Raw genomic sequence first — 23,809 nt, 5'->3', positions numbered from 1 at the left:
GGCAACTAAGAATCCTTCATCATACTGATAGAGAGAAAGTGGATGAATATAGCCAGGGAGCAGTTAAGAATTCCTTAGCTATTTTCAAGATGTAAGAACCAGGGGAAACAGGAGCAGTTAAGAATTCATGCTTATGCTAATTCTGAAGAAAACATAAACAATAACAGAGATTGAACACAGAGTACAGTTAAGCAAGTTCTGGGTTATTCTTTTTCCCTGTTATTAAGATTATGAACATAGATGATATACAAAACACAGAAACTATAAAACATGAGTTAAAAAGACTTATTGGTCCATGAAATAATTCGAGAATTCTGCAACATAGTCATCTACCATCAATTCCATAACCAGAGAGTTCAACAACAACGCATTCCAGTAACCTTTTATTCAGAAGAGTTTTCAGAGTTACAGCGCAATTCCAGAAATGTATCACCAACCCCTAATACTTCACTTGGGGAGGTATTTGTACAAAATGTTTACAAAATATCTCAATGAGATAATATCTAGCAATAACTTCTTCTACCTACTCTACAGGAGAAGTAAATGATCTTGGGAACAGGAAGAAATAAATGCAGAGGTGAATGCTGCTGTGCTGGCCGCTGAATTGATAAGGTGCGTTGACTGTTTGCTCGGTGAGTCGGCCGGTGGATGCTTCACTGATATTCCGCGCGGTTGGCTTTGCTTTCTCGGGTGCTTTTAATTTTGCTTTAATAGACCGTTGCCCAGCGTGACTCTTATCCGCTCCTTTTCTCCACTTTATGACATCTGTTATTTTCTCGGGAAAAAACAAAAGTTTGAAACTCGCCTATAGGATTTCCAACATACTTTGCCACCACTGTTCTTCTAGCAACTGATGTCTTTGCAACTTTATCAAAGTCTCATCAGCGCCTGTGTACTTGTAGAAGTTAGGCTGGGTTGTAAAAAGATGCTGCACTTCATGTTCAACAAAAAACAGGTTTTCTAAGTTGTTGTAAAGAGATTGGCCAGAAGGAAGGGTCTTCTCTACTAGAGTACTAGATGATGATGCATTTTGTTGATTAGTCGTATGTCTATTCAACCTGAGCTGGTACTCAGCTTGTCTCAGTAGGCGTTGATTACTTCCCACCAGGCTGGGCAAGCCCCTTTCCTGCAAAACTACAAATTTTTCTACAAAAGAATTTACCTCTACTTGCATGTCTTGGCTCTTCCTCTCTAAATTCTGCATCAGGGTTCTCATGGTCAGGACTCTTTTGATTGTTAGGATGGTGCATGTCCTGTGTCTGATGTCCAATGCTACTAGTTCTTCCTTGGTTTTAGTGTTCAAAAAATGGATTAGCCTGTTGGCCTGTTCGGGTTTATGTCCCAATAAATTTCTGGCCCTTTGAATTTCCACCTGGGCTGCTGCTATCAAGTCAATCTGCTCATATATAATTTGAATGGATCTCCAAATATTGCTAATGGATTCACTGATGTTAGCCCAAAAAATGCCCTTGATTTATCCCAGAGGTTTATCTAAAGAGAGGTCTTTTTCTAGTGCTTTCACTTTATTCTCTAATGCCTTCACCTCTCTTGTCTTTTTTGCCACAGTCATTTTAGATTTGTCATAATTTATTTCTAGCTTTGCCAATTTTTCTTTGGTCTCTTTTAATTCTGATACTTGAAGTTTTAAATCCTCCATAGCCTTTATCAATTCCTCAGTGGTCATGGTAGTGCTGCTGCCTACTGCTGTTGTTGCTGAAGTACCTGTTGTTGATGCCGGGACAGTGGGAAGCACCAATGTTGTGACTGTAGGAGGAGCAGTTGTAACTGTTGGAGCTATTTGAGATGGCTGGGAGGTCGACACTCCCTGCTTTTCCTGCAATTCCTTCTCCAATTCTTGCTCTGTCTCTTTTAATCTTTAATTCATTTTTATTAGCAAATCCATCATGTCTTCTTCTGCTTTTTCTTACACAACCTCTGTGGTTTGTGGATGCATAGTAATTGGCAGCTTCAATTGTTTCTTGAGGGCAGCTATGTCATCCTCCTTTTTCTTCATTAATGCTTTTATTCCCTTGGCATCCTTGGGATCATGTCCCAGCTCAATGATAATTTCTTCCAAGGACTTTATCCTGTTGTCATTGGCCAAAGAAGATGCATTTTCCAAATCCAGTTGGGCAGATGTGTTGTTCAATGAATTCTGCAATTGTTGAGCTAGCATTTCTTTGTCTGCCAATGTGGAGTAGACCATTTCTCCAGTTTGCTTGTGCAACTCAATCTGGTCCATAGGGTGAATTTCTTTGGCAAGAGCCTCCAGATTTGTTCTAATATAATCCGCTGCTACACTTTAGGCTTAAAGTGACTCAAGATCATCTTTCCTTCTTTAATGTCATATGCAGACATTAACCTTTGCTGTTTGGCGGGGGTCATCTTGAGAAATTGATCATAAAGTTGCAGTCTTATTGGCTCATTCTGGGCCTTGATGTCCGTGAATGTTCTTTTGATATCAGAACCTTGCTTGCTTTGTGGCCTTGCTGAGGAAATTTCCACACTATGTTGTTTTTCCAATTCCTGCCTATGAGAACTAGTGGATGTTTCTACCACTAGAGATGTCTGTGGGCTGGTTTCCCTCTCACTTCTTGGACTTTCTATGATCTCCTCTATAATTTCCTCTTCAGGTAGAGGATCCACCCTCTGCCTTTTTGCCCCTGGTTGCTCTGCTGGCCCACTTACAGGTGTGGTCTCTTCTCGGTCCCTTTTTCTACCATTTTCCTCATTTAGAGGAGTCTGCAATGCTGGTACCTCTGGTGCTTTGGTCTGGGCAGGAGGAATTTGCCCTTGGCCTTGCTATTTTGATGATGCTGGCTGATCTGTCATTATGTGTTGCTCTTAATCGAGCACTTCTTGGCCCTTAGATGTCCTTGCCGCTGGTGTAGTGCTTTCTTGGGCAGGTTGCTGTGAAGTTGTAGCAGTTGATGTGCCCACTCGGTTTGCTGAGGCAATTTGAAAGAGACCTGTCCAAAAGAGTCCAGGTCAAGAGTCTTTTCAAGATTTTTCATTGCTTGTTCCATCTTTTCTTCCTCAGTGAGTTCTTCTATCAATGTTCCCTCTACCCACTCATCTTGGTTAGCATACTGCACTATTTCAGGGATCCTACAATGGTTATAGGCTGATAGCCTATTTTTTACCTTTCTATCACAGATGAATCCATAAGGGTCATAGGGTACCCACCAAAAGCTCCTTTTTACTTTGAGTTGTTCACCCAATATCTTTTTAGCATCTTTTCATCCTTCCTTTTTGTTAATGATGAGAGGGCCTAATTGGTTTCTTAATTTCAGCTGAGCCTTTTTCTTGGCAGCATAAAAATGAGTCAAATATGAGCTGATAAATTGCTTGAAGTATTCAAGAGCAAAGAGTCTCATAGGCACATATTTTGGTAGTTTATAGGGGCACAACTCACAGCCATATATCCTGATCTCAGTGTGATTCTGGTAAAAGTACCAGTCACCTATTTTGTAGCTTTTGGAGAGCTGTAAAATTTTCCGCATGTCACCAGAGAGTCTGGGAGGAGGAGTTCTCATTAGCAGAGAGGAGACTGCATGTATAAATATATCATTGAATTCACAGTAAGTGTAAGGAGAATTATGGACTTGATGGAAGACTGAGGTCCAAAAGATCACAGACCTCTTTTCTCCTTTGGCATCCAACTTTCTAATAGGAAACTGAAAACTGTCTGTTTGATAGTACAAGAACAGATGATATATATATGATGTATACTTGAAAACTCCATCTCTTTCTAGACTCATGAATTGGTCATGAATCTTGTTGGCAATGAAAGTAGCAAAGTCAAATTTGACAGCAAGAGGATGTCCTGGAACAAACATGGACATCAAAGCTAAAATGGTCTCATAAACGTATTCACTTGTTTTAAATCCTAGGATATAGGATATCATATCAATAATGAATCTTTCAGCTTCATTGAACCAGACATGGTGAAAAGGAGGTGGCTCTCTGGGCTGGCAATCTGGTCTCATAAATAACTTGGCAACCTGGCCTATTTCTGCAGTGGATAATTTAGAGCCTTGATCCAGCAAATCTCCCATAGAAAGAGGAGTTAGAGGCTGAGTAGGTTTGAAGTGCAACATCTCATTGATTGAGTCAGGAGTTATATGGAAAAGGATAGTTCCAGTTGGAGACATGACTGCTCTTTGAGTAGGTTCATAATTGGCACAGCACAGGCGAATGACATCTGGGAATACATTTACTGAGGGGAGATAGTATCTGGGCAGATTGGATTCCCATATCCCATAGAGATCAGTTTTGTTTAGGTGACTGTTCCTGATTTCACAGAATGCTTGGAGGTGGTTTTTGTCACCAATTAAGTCCTGTATCTGAAAATCCCTAGCAGCAAAGGGCAACCACTCCAAGTCCTTATGAGGTGCATTAAAGGGAGCAATGTTCAGGGCCACTGGAGCTTCCATTGCTCACTTCTCTGTGATCTTTCAATTGAAATTTGGGGTTTTTGTAGCCAAATAGGTAAAATGACAACTCTAGGGCTTTTCTCCGGGAATTGTAGACCGAAGTCGACTTGTATTTAGCTCAGTGAGTGAATTTTGCAGAGGAAAATGGAGTTTGCAGGGTTTCTTGGTAAAAATGGACAAAAACAATGGTTCTGGTGCACTTGTTTAAGGTGGTATGGCGAATTTGAACTTAGATTTGGGTATGTTTGGAAAATTTGCAGCGGAAAGCCTAAAAACAGGGTTTGGAAGTAAGAATCGAGGTAAATACCTATTTTATCAGTGGACTGTGCGAAATGCAGGTCGCGGGACAAGCTGGAAGACCAAACTGTGGAGTATTTTTGGCTTGGTGTCGGACTGTGTGGTCGAATGACTGCTCTTGGACGTAAATCGGCATGCATAGGTTGCACAGAGAAAACAAGCAGAAATGGGTGAAAATGACGCTTCACGCCTTTTTTAACCAAAAAAATGACTTTGGCGGGTTTTGGCGCATTTCAGTCGGATGACGTCAGCATGATATAGTGCTTTGTCGTGTAGCGGGGTGACGTGGCGCTGACGTAGTGCTGATGTGGTTGTGATGTCAGCAGATGATGTGAGGCTGATGTCAGCAGGGAGGCAGCAGGGCGGTAAGCAGTTTGGCCCCCGCACCGCTTTTGGACAGAGGTGGTATTGGAGGGGAGGGCAGCGAGCATTGCGGGAAGTTGCCACTTGTCCCAGGGTACGGCGGCAAAACCACCATCCCCCGGGCGCTATTGATCGGCAGAAAAGGGCGCGTGATATTGCTGTGAGCTTTCCGATCTACGGGCTATGATCCGACGGCTGGTGGCGAACGAAACTGGCGGAGGGCTACGGCGTGGGACCGGCGCGATAAAACAATGAATTTATAATGTTTTGCAGGGTATAACTTAATGTTTTTGGGTGGGTTTGGTTATTTATTCAACCAAATGTCAAACAAATCCCATTCTTGTGTATGCGGAGGGCTGTTAATGGCCCCAGATGAGCCATTAATCTCGATAAAACGTTGATATATTGCTATAATTAGCCGGGGGTCGGGATATTAAAAGTTCTTTTTTTTCTTGGGGGTTTTCATGTATTTTATATAATAGGGGCGAGAAAAATATTATGTAGGAACTATATAATAAAGTTAATATGTTAATATGAGAGATATATTCAAACAAAAGCACTAAGTTGAAAAGTGAAAACTTAGGCTTAAGGGAATGAAAGGGGATCCAAGCTATGAATTTGAAAAACTTAGCATAATGGAAGAAAAGCATTTTTACACAAGAAATGTGGCTTCCTTTGCCTAAGTAAAAACAAAGTTTCACTTAGTCTTTTTCATGAAATGAAATGTTTAGGAGTACTGAGCAGATCTCAATGTCCTTGTGGGGAGGTTAGTAAGTGTTTTTAGGAGAAATGTGGAGGGAAATTAGACATGCCTCATCTGACTTGTAGCCACACCTTGCCATGGCACTTATGATATCCATGAGATGAATCACCTTTTTAAAAGAGACAATTGCTCATAAACATGTTTCTGCAACATCAAAACTGCCTACCCAGCCTGTTACACCTAGCATTTTTTCTTCCTTTTTTCCTTGGGTGCATTTAAACTAGCAAACCCTCACTCTTTTCTTTTCTTTTAACTGCCATCTTATCTAATTCTGCCCTTATTTCTTCCAGGGGCTCAGATTTTCCTGTTGAGCACCCTTGCTTCTCTACCTAACTACTTTTCTGCCGAGCTTGAACTGTTTGGACAGATTTTATTCTCTAGCTCTAAAACAAGAAATTTAAACATGGACTAGCCATGATTAAGTTGTTTGGCCATCCATCAACTGTGACAAAAGTCAACTAATTGCACACATTGAGCTTCTGTGGAAAAATAAAATAGTAGTGGCATTTTGGACTAGCACACTTTCCTGGTCTTCTTCATTTAGGGTTCATTTGTTCTCTTTTTGACCAATTCATTCTTTTTGCCCTTTGATTTTTCTTTTAGGGCATACCCTCTTTTCATTTTTTGATTTTTTGAAAATATGGAACCTTTGCAGCATGGAAAAGATGAACATATTTGGCATTTCATCAGTCAATCATGAAATATGACACCTATTGGTATAGGAGCATAACACTGGCTCCACTTGTGGATGGCTTTTTCTCGTGAAAATCCAAGAACAGCAGGTCAGATAGCCTTACATTCAGTGCTTGCTGCATTCTAAAATTTCTCCTTGGTTGTAAATAAATAGCAGTGTACCTCTACAACATATAGAGATTTCTTATAGGATCATTCAAACAATTGCAGCCCTGTTTTGGATACTTTGTATGAGTGTTTGTCATCATATTTACAGCTCCCAAGTCTTCTTCTTCAATTCTTCTGATAAACTAATAGGTAATACAAAAAGGTGGCACAGTTCCTTGACTTTTTCTCAAAATTTGCTACATACTCCTTCCTATCTTATTGCTGTAGTAAACTGCAGAAAGTAAATATTCTTATGTACAAGTTAGAGTCCAAACATCTTCAACAAAGTGAATCAAAATAATGCTTGAGCATCCGACCATTGATTGGCCCATCTTCTGCTTTTGTACCATCCAGGCTTTTCAAAAAGTAGGTGTTGTTTCCTTGTGAAGCCTGAATAACAAAAGGTCATTTCCATAGGAAGTCAAACTTCCCATGTTTTCCTTTATCTTCTTTTCTGGAATCCCATTTCAGTACTTTGTCTCCTATGAAAAAATCCTCTGCCTTTGTCCTTTTGTCAAATATCTTCTTAAGTTTTTCTTGTAGAATCTGAGATCTTTGATATACTTCTTCTCTAGTCTGTTGTAGATGAATAGTCTGATTGATTCTTCTCTGAATATCATTGGGTTCTGCCTGTAATTCTTGCAGCAACTTTATCACAGGGATTCCCAAAGATGAAGGGAATACAGCCTCCATGCCATAAACCAATTCATAGGGGCTTGTTCCAATGGATCTTTTTGTAGTCAATCTGTTTGCCCAAAGTGCATTGATAAGCTTCTTATGCCAGTTCTTCTTGTTTTCCTCCAAGATTTTCTTAATGATATTGATCAAGCTTTCATTGGATGATTCAGCTAAACCATTACCTTGAGGGTAATAGGCTGTGGAATGGCCTAAAGCAATATGGTATTTGTGACAAAAATTGATCTTTTTTTGGATTTAAAAGCAACAACATTGTCGGTTATAATCTTTTCCGAACATCCAAATCTAGACAGGATATTGCTTTCTAGGAATTGCATGATTACTAAATCATTGGCTTGTCTACAAGGGATGGCTTCTATCCACTTGGTGAAGTAGTCTGTGGCAATCAAAATCCATTTATGCTGGCCAGAAGAGGGAGGGTGAATTTCCCCAATGCAATCTAAACCCCATTGTTAAAATGGTCTTTTAGTGGAAATTGGCTTTAGGGGTAGAGGTAAAAGCTTTCTCTTGCCTTCAAAGATTTAACATTTATGGCAAGAAGCTACAAATTTCTTTTCATCAACAAACAGGGAGGGCCAATAAAATCCAGCTCTTAGGATTTTATCAACAGTTGATTTCCAATACAAGTGTCCACCACAGTCCCCTGCATGAAATTCTTTAAGCACTTTGTCAGTGTCATCGTTTGTTAAGCAGCTTAGTAAAATGCCTTCATGATTTTTCCAAAATAAAACCTTATCTACAATGCAGAATTTTGAAGCTTTCATTTTCAGAAATCTCTTTTTAGTTCTGGATAACCCTGGAGGAGCCTGCAGGTTTAACAATACATAAATTATATCAGCATACCAAGGTGATTGTAAAAAGGCTTAATTGATCTGTGGAGTCGCCATCTCTTGTTCATTATCCAGTTCATTGATGTCAAGGGCTTAAAAGTTGTTTTCAGTCATCAATTTAGCTAATCCTTGTCCTTTTATCAGCTTTGTTGGTTTAATTTCAATGTCATATTCCAAGATGTTAGCTATCCATTTGCCTCTTTTGCCTTCAAGTCCTTCTTGAGTTAGGATATCCTTGACCACAGTATTTGGTACATAAGCTATTACATGAGAGTATAAGATATAAACTTTGAAATCCTTGATAGCTTTTACAAGAGCATAGACCTGTTTTTCCATGATTTGATATTTTAAAGGTGCATCTCTAAGCGCTTTGCTGAAAAAAGCTATGGGCTTTTCATAGCCCTGATCATCTTTCTGTAGCAAAACAGCAGCAATAGCATGTTCTGATGCAAATGGGAAGATTATAAAGTCTCTGTCAAATTTTGGGCTTGTGAGGACTGGTGTTTTAGTTAAAGCTATTTTGATTTCCTCAAAGACTTGCTTGGCTTCTATTGTCCACTTGACTTTGGAATCTTTCTTCAACATGTTGTTCAGCAATCTTATCAGTTTAGCCAAGTTGGGTATGAATCTTCTTAGAAAATTAATTTTCCCTAGAAAAGCTTGCAGTTCTTTGATATTTCTAGGGTGAGGAACTTGTAGAATGGCTTGTATTCTATCTGGGTCAATTCTGATGCCATCTTTTGAGATTATGTGACCTAATAGTTTGCCCTCTTCTAGGCCAAATAATGATTTCTTTGGGTTTAGTGATATACCATATTTTCTGCAGATTAAAAACACTTGTCTAAGGTGTTCTAAATGCTGTTGATCTAACTTAGAAAATGTAGTAAGGTCATCAAGATATATGACCAAAAAATCATGAACCTCTTTAGCAAAGTCTATGTCCATGGCTCGTTGAAAAGTTGTCCCTGCGTTTTTAAGTCCAAAAGGCATTTTTACATATTTGAAAGTTCCCAAAGTATTGTAAAAGCAGTCTTATCTTAATCATTAGGGTGAACTAAGATTTGATTAAAACTAGAGAATCCATCTAGCAGTGAAATTCTAGAGACCCCCACTACCCTTTGCAAAATGTGGTCCATCTTGGGTAAGGGGTAGTGATCTTTTAAAGAGACTTTATTCAGATTTCTCAAATCAACACACAGCCTTATTTCTCCTGTTTTCTTTCTAGTGGGCACTAAATTTGAGATCCATTCTAAAAATCTAATGGGTGCAATTATTCCAGCTTCGTACATTCTTTTGACTTCTTTTTCAATGAGAGGAAGGAGTACAGGATTGACCCTTCTAAGTTTTTGCTTGAAAGGTTTTTGATTTTCTTTTAGGGGTATTGTATGCTGGATCACAGAAGTATCATAGGACTTAAGATCTTCATAGCTCCATGCAAAAACATCTTGAAATTCTTTGAACAGTTCAATATATTTCAGCTTTTGGTCAGGAGGCAAAGTTTTAGACAATTTTATCATCTTAGGATTTTCTGCAGTTCCTATATTACAGTCCTCAATTTCTGCATTTAATGGCTGCATTTTGGGTTTTCTTGGAATATCATTAGAGTCAAAAATATCCTCCAGAGGAGTCAAGCCTGTGGGTAAAAAATTATCCTTTAAATTAATCACTTTAGACTCTCCTTCAGCAGTTTCATCAAGGTTTATTTCTTTCAGCTCTTTCAACTCTTTGCTGGTAAATTTTGTTGGATGTAAAATCTGATTTGTTGTTTTAGCTGAAATAGGAGTTTTAATTCTGTCCATTTGATAATCTTCACAAATGGTGCTTGTGTCTATATTTGTACTGGAAAATTCTTCTTTTAAAGTCAGGAAATTATTGATCTGAGTGTCATTGTCAAACACCTGCCAATTTTTTACATTGTCTGGAACAGCAGGTCTGTGTTTAATTTCAGCAATGAAAAGATGATTAGGCTCAAATGGCAGTTTACAAGTGCTGGCAAATGTTGCCAAACTGTGAGCATGCAAGTTATATTTCCTTGGAATTTTGGCGAGCTATGATTCTAAAAAGGTATTGAGTATTTCAATTGCTGCCCCTCTATAAACTCTTAACCTAAGATCATTTGTGACAAAGTTTCCTTTCATTTGTTGAATAACCAAATCAGAGTCTCCTAGAATTGATATCTGAACTGCCCCTAGACTTTTGACCAATTTGAGTCCTAGCAGGAGGGCTTCTTATTCAGCCATATTATTTGTGCATCTAAAATTTAGCCTGTATGCATGTCCTTCAGCATGATCATTGTTGGGACTCAGAAATGTCATATTTTCATCCACCTTTTTTTCTTCACTATTCCTTACATTTCATCATCCCATTAACCTGTTATCATATCACTTTCATACATACATTTGGGTTTCACCTTCTTATTTTCCATTTTATTCATTTTTGTATTATAAGTGAATTTATGATTAATTATTAGAAAATGTACATATTTTTATATATATCTCAAGAATATGTGAGTTTTGTGATGTGTAGGAAATATGTGAAGAATTAATATCTCCTCCACCATATCAAGGAGATAATTATGCAAGCCTTTTTCTAAGGAGAAAATCATGGAGGCATATCTTATCCTAAGGAGAAAATCATGGAGACATATCTTATCCAATTCCTAAGGAGATAATTAGGAGAAAAGCATGGAGGATTTGGTTGGCATATCTTATCCAAGATATGTGAGAGATTTATGGGATCATGTTTGAGAGATTTGTGCAATGATATCTTGTAATAATGGGAAACTAGTTGAGAGTGCTTGAGAGAATATTGGATATGTAATTATGGAAAGGTTATCTTCCTCATGTATATAAGAGAGTGCTCTCTCTTCATTGGGAGAATGAATAATGAATAATAGAGAACGGAGATTAACTTTGATTCATATTCTTTTATTGTTATGCTTTCATGATTTGTAATTTAGTTCTTGTAATATAATTTGACATAGTTTTATTTTTGTGAGCTCACATATGTTGTTTTTCATTCACTTCATCACATGTTGTATTGCTTTTCTTTTATGCAACTTCCTGCTTTCATAGTTAATGTTTCAATGCCTTCTTAGATTAATTTGATTTCAGTAATTTAGATTAGATTAGATTAGATTAGTTCCACTTCAGTCCTGCATATATAGTGCATGTGTCTTGTAAGTCTACGGACCTCGGATTGACAAATTAAATAGTTGGGTAAGTACTACAACGGGATTAAACGAACATAGTTTCACCCAACATTTTGGCGCCATTGCCGGGGAGGCACGATGGATTGAAGTTTAGTTTGATTTTTCATGCAAGTGTGTTTAGACATGTTCCTAACTCCGAGGTGTTAAGGCGGTAAGACGTGGGGAACAGCCTACGCATCGCATTCGAGATACCGTAACGGGCTTGACCTCTTATGGATCAGGGCATGTAGGGTGTGTTTACATTTATGCAAGTGTGAATTTCAATTTCTGCAGGTGTGTTTGATTTTCGCAACTGTGAAGAATGTTTGATGAATTCATGGTTCATGGTTATAATTGAAGCATTTGATTACTCAATTAATGAGCAGTCCTTGTAAGAGGGTTTAATTGAGTATTGAATTCAAGATTATTTCTGTGGTCCTTTTGTTTTTAATTCAATTTTTAGTGTGCTGATTTTTATTTTCTTTCTCTTTCAACATGGTTTTATAATGAGTGTCAGCTTGGAACTACTCACTCAGATCCTTGCAGAAGTCGGAATCTCCTCTTCCCTGGAAAAGGAGATCTTGACAAAAATTGAGAGTTCAACTACTCCCCAAGAAATAAACAAAGATTCAACACTTGAAGAATCCTGTGTATCTGATGGCGAACAATCATTCGAACAGGAGATCGAGGAAGAAGAACAGCAGATCGGAGTAGAAGAAGAGGAGTTACAACATGATCTGAGTGAGAGTAATTGTGCTTATCAAAGCTTTATCGACCAATGGTTCCAGGTAAGTATTAGATTAGATTCATCTTTTTATTTTTTAGTTGATTTGCAGTTACAGCAACTAGACTCATTCACTGTCAAATATTTTCATCCATCATTTGAAAACTTGCTACTGAATCTATTGTTGTCACTGCTACGTGAATGGCTTCATTGGAAGTTTAACTACACGTAACTAATTTGTAAATTCTAATTAGTATAGAGTAGGTAGGCTTTCAGATTTAGCTTTTGCTTTCATTTTCAGTTTTGCTTTTACCTAGAATAAGTATGCTCTCCTCCTGCGTCTTTGTACGATCTCGAGGATCAGAAAATAGGTTTCAGCGTTTGCTTTCATAAGTATGCTCTCCTCCTGCGTCTTTGTACGATCTCGAGGATCAGAAAATAGGGATGATTTAGACTAATTTCAAGAATAAATTCATGTTTTGCAATATGCTTCATCACAAACATCTTTCAATATGCAAATCATTATGTCCATTTGTAAAAAATACATTAAAAGAAAGTTTAGTTTCTTTCTAAACTTTAGTTATTCATTAAATTTAAAAATAAAATAACAATAAAAAATAAAATAAAATAAAATAATTTGTTTTTGTAATGCATCCCCACTCAAATCGGCCTCCTTTCTCCTCTGTAACACCCATTCCCACCTTTTGACTCGCTTTTATTTGTCTTCACACTGACATCTCTTCCTCGCAATTCGATCTACCAACAACGGACTCGCTTTTCTTTATCTGCACAAACACATATTCCTAAATCTTCACCTCTGAAACTTCAAACCCATAAATGAGGGAAAGCTGCAAATGAAGCAGAGCAAACACAATTTAATAGTGCTTATTGGGTTGTGAACCTACAACATAAATCAACTGTATCCGCTCTGGATAACCAAATTAAAGGCACGGTGGCTCCGACGCCTTGCTAATCCAACTGTTGTTCATCGGCAGCCGGGGAGTGCCACGATTGTTTACACCATACCCCCTGAGCTGCCCTTCTGGGACCAGACTTGGTTTCTCATCACATTGTTCGTAATGGGTATTTTTTTCTGGGGATAGTTGCCCTGCTTCTCCTATTGGATCTATCATTGGATCAGTATTCGGCTTCGCCTGTAGCAGCAGCAAGTCAACAGGCCGAGATTACCTATGAGATTGTTTTGAAGCTTATGCATGACCGCACGAAGTTTCGCTTACACTCACAAGAAGTTTCATATCGGTCTGGAAGTATGTAACTTCCATAAGCGACTCACCCAAACCTCCTCCCGGAAGCATAACATCTACATTGCCGATCATTACTTGAGACAATGCGTCATACATCCAATGCTACATTCCTTCCTTTGCAGGATTCTCCAATAAACCCACTATTCACTCTAAGCTGTAGCCAAATGATCCGCTCTCCATTGCCAGACACTAACAGAAATTCCGCACCTGTCCCGTCATTCGATGGCAAAGCTGAGTCCAAAAGAGCGTAGAGAGTGCTGACAATTCCTTCTCCGGCAGTCTTCAATACATTGCAGCTGCTGGGAGTGGCTCCATCACTCAAGCCCTGTCTATTGAATTATTTGTTCAACTGGTTCACAATCGTCTCCGTTGGATTCTCTGCCAGTCCATGAAATTTTGTGAATCCTGTCACATGGATTTTAGTTCCGGGCGGCCCCTCTAATCCCATTTTCTCACTTCTGGATGTCCGAAGCAAAATTCACCGGCCCCCAATCCCAATTTCCGCTGCCCATGTCCTCGTGGCAGTCAGAAATGTGAATGCTGCCAATTCTATCAAAAACGCTATCATTAAGGAAATTGGCACTGCTCAAATGGATGTTCTAGAGCTAGTCGAAATTCAAATCTTTGAATCTTCCTTTGAACATTTTAATAAATAATTCAGGAATTATGGCATGTCCCTTTCAGCTTTCTCAGGATGGCATAGAACTACAGTTTGCTACAAAACCGTTGGGCATTTTCCTCTGACAAATCTTTTGCTGGAAGATTTGAAGAAGACAGCTCAGAAAACAGGCATTAAAGGTAGAATTATTAATGTGTCATCAGAAGCACATAGGATGACTTATTCAAGTGGTATCCGGTTTGATCAAATAAATGAAACCACGGGGTACCATGCGTTCCTGGCATATGGGCAGTCAAAACTTGCCATGCTAATGAGCTTACAAGGAGGCCTTGAGAAAGCGGTGATAACGTGACTGCAAATTCAATTCATTCTGGATCTATTCCCACTAATCTTCTGCGTTATAGACAAACTATTCTTGGATTTTTAACTCAAATTATAAAATTTGCTCTAAAGAACATTCCACATGGTGCATCAACTCAGTGCTATGTGGCACTGCATCCTCAGCTTAAGGGAGTCAGTGGGAAGTATTTTTACGATAACAATGAGGAGGCGGAATAACGCTCCAATGTATGCACCAGCATCGGGTGCTATGTCCCTGCGCAAGTTTCAGGACACCTGGCGAAAAACAACAGCCCTCCCCTTACTCATTCAAGCCTTCAGCAACAGAGCATCGGGCCATTTTAAACAAACACTACCTTCTCTCAGACGGGCATTTTCTCTTTATGATCAGATCAATGTTTTAACTGGTGTACCAGAAGACCGGATTCGCATCGAGGGGTGCACTGTCACAGGATTTATTGCCAATGGACTTATACGGCCTGTTCCAGAGATACTGGCGCTTGGATGTGGAAAGCGAACTAAGCTAGTAGATCCAAGCATTAGAAATTTCCTTCGATCCAATGGCATCAAATTGGAAGCTGTTGATTCGTGGCACGCAGCATCGACTTTCAATTTTCTTAACGAAGAGGGCAGAATGGTGTCGCTGCATTTTTGCCATCAGATGTTTCTCGTTAAAATATGCTCTCTTTTCTTCTAGGCAATTTAAAAGTGCTTCTCGAACGAATTGGTGATCTCTATATTGTGTTGGAGTGCTAAGCCTTTTTGGCGTTTACTAGTGACTGCCACTTCTAACATTATCGATATGCTAGTTACAGATGAACTATGCAAGGCATCTTTCAAAGTAGTGCATTCTTATAATTATCTCGAAGGAAGGTCTCTTTTGATTTAATTTTTTTGTTGTTGTTGTTTCCAGCCAAAATGTTGTTATAACATGCATTCAAATTTGGAAGATAGAAGGTTCTGTCGTCTACGATGTTATTAGATATGCACATTTTCTGATATTATATACTATGGAGCCAGTTGCAATCTGTGCATGCTACGGTTGTAAATTTTTACAGTATTTTCCCTCATAAACTTGACATATTTGCCCTCATTCATTTACATCAAACTTCATAACACCAACTACTTCCCCAAAAAGATACAAAAGTGCTTTCAAATGTTTTAAATCAATTTTCCTGCAAACCAATAAAAACATTTTGAAAAAGTATTGCACAATCAATGAATACATTGCATGGGGACATGCAATATTTCTAGTTGGGGAAATAAAAGTATGTTGGATTTTTTTTGTGAATTTATGGGCAAAAGTTAGGATGCATATACTAACAAGATAAATGAGATTGGTGTTGTGTAGGTCAACGAGAAGCTTATGCAGAAAGCTCAACATTACGATACAACACCCTTTTCATCCACAATTAGTGTAACTTCGAAAAATAATTTACAAATGGACATTTCATAAATTCTTGAAAATGAGCTAATTTGTTTTTGAGTCACTTCATACAGGAATGATCGATGGAGATGGCACACGAAGATGACAATTTTTATGCAGGAATGGTGCTAAGTTTTTTCAGAGTATGCAAAGTGATTTTTCGAAATCACAATGAAACATGCATCATTGGACGCTTGAAGGAACTAATTCTTCACTGCACATATCATGACATTTTCCACTACACACCTTTTGCGTCATGATTACTTCCCTTTTTCCTTCCACACACCTAGACCATCCTTGTGTTGCAGCCCATCTTCCATTTCCTTATCTTTCACGACTTCATGCACGCCTATTTTTCTGAATCGCATACATCCCTTTATCCTTTTCAGTTTAGTTTTGCCTTCTAGTTTGCCTTCTGAATAAAACTCATTCCCTTTCCATGATCACATTACCTTGATTTCCTAGCCATGCTGATCCACACTGCTTGTCCGTGAGTTCTTTCTATTTATAGTCCTACCAAATCTTTTTGTACAAACTCGCGTTGACTGATGTGGGATTCCTTAAGGCCCACCTTTCAACAAGTCTTGCCCCATCGACATCAACACCTTATCTGGGAAATAGACTAGAGTTCATTTTGAGTACCTAGAGGCTTGCATGCCTTAATGGCAAGCTCTCTCGCTGGCGATCATGGGAATACATCAATGTCCCTTGATCTTTAGATCTTGCAAGTGGCTCAACCTCGACACATCCATTCACACTTCGCAAGATGTACTCCGGTACCTTGGCACTCATTGACATAATGGTGAGTTGCCTCACATTGGTTAACGGCATACATCAATGGCCGGTAATCCAATGATTTCTATTCATGCTCGACATCGACACATTCATTCGCATGTTTAGAATTGTACCATCGGGTTTGTAGCGGGTGAAGACTATACACTTTTTCATGACTCCCTCAGCAGTTACAGCAGTATGCATTCTGATCTATGAGAGTACCACAATACCACTTTCAGCATTTATCTTTTCCATGATTCAGCATCAGCAGTTCAGATTCCTTCATTTCCCAGGATCCAGTTACAACAACACCAGTCACATTTTCCTGATCCAGTAGCAGCAGCAGTTACATTCCTATTGCATAATTCATCATTCTTGGGTAAGTAGAGGTATGTTGTTTTCTAATCTTTAATCATGCAATTCCTTATATGCTAACGTGAATATTTTGGAAAATTCCCTCACCATGCTACATTTCCTTTCATGAGCCATGTCAGGTTGCATGAGGACATGCAACCAATTCAGTTGAGGGGGGGAGAACTACATTCACTACATATTCACTTCCATGATTCCATTTCTTCACCACTATCACTCCATTTACCATTCACCAACATTTAGTTTCCAATGATACTTTGTTGCACTTTGCTTCATACGCAATATTGGCATGCTTCATTAATATTACAAAAGGGCTTTCTTATGCACATTATGATTTCCAGTGAGTGTTTACATTATTGAAGAAAAGAGAACAGAAAATGAAATGAATGTTGTTAACACAAGAACCAACATTCTTTGTATTCATGGTTGTCACACAAGAACCAACCATGTTCATGGTTGTCACACAAGAACCAACCATAAGAAAATGTAAATTGTTACTCATGTCTTTCACATATCCTGGAAACATTCATTATTAAAAGATATCATCATGTAAAGCCAAAGTTCAAGATGCCAAATGTTCTTAAAAGATACCCATGCATGGTTGCATGAGGACATGCAACAAGTTCAGTTGGGGAGGATGTTGGGACTCAGAAATGTCATATTTTCATCCACCTTTTTCTTCACTATTCCTTACATTTCATCATCCCATTAACCTGTTATCATATCACTTTCATACATACATTTGGGTTTCACCTTCTTATTTTCCATTTTATTCATTTTTGTATTATAAGTGAATTTATGATTAATTATTAGAAAATGTACATATTTTTATATATATCTCAAGAATATGTGAGTTTTGTGATGTGTAGGAAATATGTGAAGAATTAATATCTCCTCCACCATATCAAGGAGATAATTATGAAAGCATTTTTCTAAGGAGAAAATCATGGAGGCATATCTTATCCTAAGGAGAAAATCATGGAGGCATATCTTATCCAATTCCTAAGGAGATAATTAGGAGAAAAGCATGGAGGATTTGGTTGGCATATCTTATCCAAGATATGTGAGAGATTTATGGGATCATGTTTGAGAGATTTGTGCAATGATATCTTGTAATAATGGGAAACTAGTTGAGAGTGCTTGAGAGAATATTGGATATGTAATTATGGAAAGGTTATCTTCCTCATGTATATAAGAGAGTGCTCTCTCTTCATTGGGAGAATGAATAATGAATAATAGAGAATGGAGATTAACTTTGATTCATATTCTTTTATTGTTATGCTTTCATGATTTGTAATTTAGTTCTTGTAATATAATTTGACATAGTTTTATTTTTGTGAGCTCACATATGTTGTTTTTCATTCACTTCTTCACATGTTGTATTGTTTTTCTTTTATGCAACTTCCTGCTTTCATAGTTAATGTTTCAATGCCTTCTTAGATTAATTTGATTTCAGTAATTTAGATTAGATTAGTTCCACTTCAGTCCTGCATATATAGTGCATGTGTCTCGTAAGTCTACGGACATCGGATTGACAAATTAAATAGTTGGGTAAGTACTACAACGAGATTAAACGAACATAGTTTCACCCAACAATCATTTTGCATGTTATGTATCCAAATCCCTGCCCCTTCTCCTAGTTTATTAATTGATCCATCAAACTCTAGATACCATAGGTTTTCTCGATTACAGCTGGCATCAGGAGTTTTAGAAACTTGCTTAGTGGGCAGATTTGGATTTTCAGTTTTATGTGGTTCTCCTTGTGTGTCTGTTATGTCAATTATTTCAGCAATTTCTAGAGTTTGAGCAATAGATTCTTCATCTATGCTTTTTCCTTGTGTTGATGCTAAAATTTTGACATCAGTTGTAGGGCAAATTTCAGCATTGTATAGGATGAAAGAGTCCATATCAGAATGCATGGAATAAATGGGAAAATTTTGGAGTTTCTCTTGGCTACTGACCACATATTTCATCACCGTTTCCTAATACAATCTCTTTGGCTAGCCAAAGACTGAGATGGTAGCATAGGACATGTCTAACTGAAAAGATCCCTGGAGCTTTGCACCCCAAGATCTGGACAAAAGCATTCCATATTTTGGTGGGATATCGGCTACCACTACACCCATTAAGATAGTCTTGGCAGGGTATTGGACTAGAGATACACATAAATCTTTGATTAGGCCCAAACACCTGACCTAGCTAGAATCAAAAGAAAACAAGTCTTTGTATGGCATGGTGATATCTAGGTCCAACTTTTCAATCACAGATTTGGGCATTAGATTATGGGAAGCTCCCGAATCAAACATTGCATTGTGAAGTACTTTGTCGTGAATGTTTAGACTTACATAGAATGGAGGAACTCCTCCATCTACTGATTTGCCATTTACTTCAGGGCCAAAAATTAATTCTGGTTGATCATCTAGAACGTTCACTGCAATTCTGTTTTCTGAAATTTGAAGTGATCTGCTGATTTGCTCTCTATAGACATCATGTTTAGCCAATTCTGACAGTGGATGGCTATTTTTAACTTGCCTAGTTCAGTTTCAAGGTTGAAAGGTTTTTCCATTTGAATTTTTGCATTTTGGGCAGCAAGCTTTTCTTTTTCTACTGCGTTTTCAATGTTTTTTCCTTTGTCAGGAGTGTTGTTATGAACTGAATCTGCTTTAAAATTAATTTCAAGAGATTTCTTTGCATTTTCTTTGGGAGGAAAGGAGGTGGATGGCTGACTGTTTAATAGTTGTAAATCTGATATGTCCTCAACCGTTGGTTCTTTTGGGTTGAAGTCTGTTCTAGCAGGGAGTTGTGTAGGGAGAGTATTGACCTTTGCTATTTTAGGTTGCTTGGTATCTTTCTGCTTGTTGGGCTCACGAACATCTATCATTCTGCTTCTCAACTTGTATTGTTTATGAACCTCATAGACACCTGCATCATATCCCTCTCTGAAATCAAATGATTCCCCTGATCTGGTTTGAAATTGATTAAAGGTGTGAGCTTCTTGATCATCTTGGGTCAAAAAGATTTGTTGTTCAGTGTTTAGACCCATTAAGTTAATTTGAGTATCCTCTATTGGTTCACTAGAAGTTGAAGCTTCAGCATAGTTTTCCTGGAATGGAGGTTTGATGTTTTGGTCAGGACCAACCTTTCCAGTATTTAGATTCCGATTTTTCCTAAAGTTTGGATTTCTTCTGGTGTTACTTGGTTGACCATCCCAAGAGGATTTCCTCTCAATTGTTTCTACTCTATCACCCAATCTATCCATTCCTTTGATAATTGCATCTAGTTTTTGCTCAAACGCAGAGGGTTCTTCTTTGAAGGGAGTCCTCCTTTCAGCTCTAGCTCGAGCTCGTTTAGAAATCAGATTGGCCTCTACACTGACAGCTATGCTCTGCATGTCTTCTAAGCTTGGAGGAGCTCTTTCCCTGAGCTGGTAAGCCATGTCAGAATCAAATCCATCAGGGAATTTGATCAAGGCCAAGTCTGGTGGAGGTCTAAGGTTCTAAGGAATAGCATTGTACACATTATTAAATCTGGCACAATAATCTTGAACAGTTTCTTGTAGGCCCCTTTTCACGCTTTCATATTCTGATAGGATGTGTAATGGGTCCTTCTTCTTTTCCCATCTGTTTAAGAAAGTTTGATAAAGGGCATCTGGGTCAGCAATAGTGTTTACAGGAAGTGCCCTAAACCAGGTCCTAACATCACCAGTTAAACTCTGAACAAAGATTTTCATCCTGACATCATCAGCATCAATTTCATAGTTCTCAAAATAATCTGTCATTTTCTTAGTATGTTATTGAACTGTGTAGGTGCCAGTACCATCAAAATAGGTAATTTTGCTTTGATAATCTTGAGGCATAGCCCCTGGATTTGCAGGTAACTGCAGGGGAGCATATCGATTTGCCATATTTACAGGGATAAATGTAACAGCTGGAAGAACAGGGACAACAGTGGAAATATGTGTTGTGGATGGGGGAGTGGAAAAGATGTTCTAAAGTGATGATGGTGAACTAAAAGAAGTTGCAGCAATGGTAGAAAGGACTGTTGCTTTTCCGGGAGTAAGCTCAGATTGGGTAAGGTTCTGCTGAGGTGTGTCAAAGTTTAAATCAGCAAAATTTTCTTGATTATCTCGACTTCTAAGGTTCTTTGGGATCAAGTTAGGATTTTCTAAGATAGCTGGAGGATTTGGATCTGGATTTGATCTAGTGTAACAAATTTTCTTCTTTGGAGCCAGCTTCTAAATCTATTTTTTTTTGTTTTCCTTGAAATATTTGAAGAACACAGCTTTTGACAATATCTTTATAGGAAGTTTTGAATTGTGAGAGTCCTGATTTTTCCTAAAGATCTTTTGAAAACAAAAAGGAAACTGATCAAATTTTGAGACAGTTGTTCAAAGCCTAAAACTAAACTGGAGATAGACTGAAGCAGCGTTTATTTACTCCTGTGATTGCATGGCAAAAACAGTTTCAAAGGCTACCTGGCCAACTTCAGGCTCCATCTGTACCTTTAGCAAATAGACAGTAGTAACAAACAATCATTCAGGTCCCCAGCGGAGTCGCCAATGATGTTATCACTCAGGTTGTTCCCCAAAAGTTGTGGAAAAGGGAATACGACTGAGGTAACCACAGACCAACCTTTTAGATGCAGGCTCTAGCCAATCTGCATCCAGAGAGCGCTCTCTCTTTATAATTTAGCTTTGTTTTTAAGATGTGTTAGACTAGTTATGAAGTACAGGGGTTTGTTTGATTTTTGGATGGTTACATTCAACAGAACAGGGGTGTAAATATGAGAAGTTCAGTCCATTGGGCTAATGGAGTCTATGAAGATAAACTGCTGGATATGGTTTATTTGACAGAGGGAGGTACTACAGAGCAAGGTAATCAACCATGAAACAAATTTTAAGCTGAAATCAGGTGAGATGGGGTTAGGGGGTGAAGGGTAACTAAGAATCCTTCATCATGCTGACAAAGGGAAAGTGGATGAATATTGTCAGGGAGCAGTTAAGAATTCCTTAGCTATTTCCAAGACGTAAGAACCAGGGGAAACAGGAGCAGTTAAGAATTCCTGCATATGCTAATTCTGAAGAAAACATAAACAATAACAAAGATTGAACACAGAGTACAGTTAAGCAAGTTCTGGGTTATTCTTTTTCCCTGTTATTAAGATTATGAACATAGATGATATACAAAACACAGAAACTGTAAAACATGAGTTAAAAAGACATTGATCCATGAAATAATTCGAGAATTCTGCAACATAGTACTCTGCCATCAATTCCATAACCAGAGAGTTCAGCAACAACGCATTCCAGTAACCTTTTATTCAAAAGAGTTTTCAGAGTTACAGCGCAGTTCCAGAAATGTATCACCAACCCCTAATACTTCACTTGGGGAGGTATTTGTACAAAATGTTTACAAAATATCTCAATGAGATAATATCTAGCAATAACTTCTTCTACCTACTCTACAAGAAAAGTAAATGATCTTGGGAACAGGAAGAAATAAACGCAGAGATGAATGTTGCTGTATTGGCCGCTGAATTGATAAGGTGCGTTGACTGTTTGCTCGGTGAGTCTGCCGGTGGATGCTTCACTGATATTTCGCGCGGCTGGCTTTGCTTTCTCGAGTGCTTTTAATTTTTCTTTAATAGACCGCTGCCCAACGTGATTCTTATCCGCTCCTTTTCTCCACTTTATGACATCTGTTATTTTCTCGGGAAAAAAAACAAAAGTTTGAAACCCGCCTATAGGATTTCCAACATACTTTGCCACCATTGTTCTTCTAGCAACTGATGTCTTTGCAACTTTATCAAAGTCTCATCAGCGTCTGTGTACTTGTAGAAGTTAGGCTGGGCTGTAAAAAGATGCTGCACTTCATGTTCAATAAAAAACAGGTTTTCCAAGTTGTTGTAAAGAGATTGGCCAGATGGAAGGGTCTTCTCTGCTGGAGTACTGGATGATGATGCATTTTGTTTATCAGCCGTATATCTATTCAACCTGAGCTGGTACTCAGCTTGTCTCAGTAGGCGTTGATTACTTCCCACCAAGCTGGGCAAGCCCCTTTCCTGCAAAACTGTAAATTTTTATACAAAAGAATTTACCTCTACTTGCATGTCTTGGCTCTTCCTCTCCAAATTTTGCATCAGGGTTCTCATGGTTGGGACTCTTTTGATTGTTAGGATGGTGTCTGTCCTGTCTCTGATGTCGAATGCTGCTAGTTATTCCTTGGTTTTAGTGTTCAAAAAATGGATTAGCCTGTTGGCATGTTCGGGTTTATGTCCCAATAAATTTCTGGCCCTTTGAATTTCCACCTGGGCTGCTGCTATCAAGTCAATCTGCTCATATATAATTTGAATGGATCTCCAAATATTGCTGATGGATTCACTGATGTTAGCCCACAAAATGCCCTTGATTTCTCCCAGAGGTTTATCTAAAGAGAGGTTTTTTTCCAGTGCTTTCACTTTATTCTCTAATGCCTTCACCTCTCTTGTCTTTTCTGCCACAGTCATTTTAGATTTGTCATAATTTATTTCTAGCTTTGCCAATTTTTCTTTGGCCTCTTTTAATTTTGATACTTGGAGTTTTAAATCCTCCATAGCCTTTATCAATTCCTCAGTGGTCATGGTAATGCTGCTGCCTACTGCTGTTGTTGTTGAAGTACCTGTTGTTGATGCTGGGACAGTGGGAGGAACTACTGTTGTGGCTGTAAGAGGAGCAATTGTAACTGTTGGAGCTATTTTAAATCGCTGGGAGGTCGACACTCCCTACTTTTCCTGCAATGCCTTTTCCAATTCCTGCTCTGTCTCATTTAATCTTTGATTCATTTTTATTAGCAAATCCATCATGTCTTCTTCTCCTTTTTCTTGCACGACCTCTGTGG

The 23,809-nt window shown here is 38.4% G+C and overlaps 1 protein-coding gene and 1 pseudogene across 1 annotated transcript; both read left to right on the top strand.

Moving 5' to 3' along the window:
• Positions 1–5,049: 5,049 nt before the first annotated feature.
• Positions 5,050–14,581, top strand: LOC149158117 (short-chain dehydrogenase TIC 32, chloroplastic-like; annotated as a pseudogene).
• A 7-nt stretch (positions 14,582–14,588) lies between these two features.
• On the top strand, positions 14,589–15,059 carry LOC149158116 (uncharacterized). The gene has a single exon (XM_089433885.1). It carries the CDS (start codon positions 14,589–14,591, stop codon positions 15,057–15,059), a length of 471 nt encoding a protein of 156 aa, XP_089290011.1.
• The last annotated feature ends 8,750 nt before the right edge of the window (positions 15,060–23,809 follow it).

This window comes from Pinus tabuliformis, chromosome 5_2 (genome assembly GCF_031772625.1).
Source record: "Pinus tabuliformis cultivar Carrire ecotype Pingquan chromosome 5_2, CPIR1, whole genome shotgun sequence".
In the NCBI taxonomy this organism is placed as follows: domain Eukaryota; kingdom Viridiplantae; phylum Streptophyta; class Pinopsida; order Pinales; family Pinaceae; genus Pinus; species Pinus tabuliformis.
This window is presented reverse-complemented; position numbering and strand designations above follow the sequence as displayed.

Coding starts and splice junctions, on each gene's coding strand:
- LOC149158116 (XM_089433885.1), top strand. CDS start 14,589: ATGTATGCACCAGCATCGGGTGCTATGTCCCTGCGCAAGTTTCAGGAC.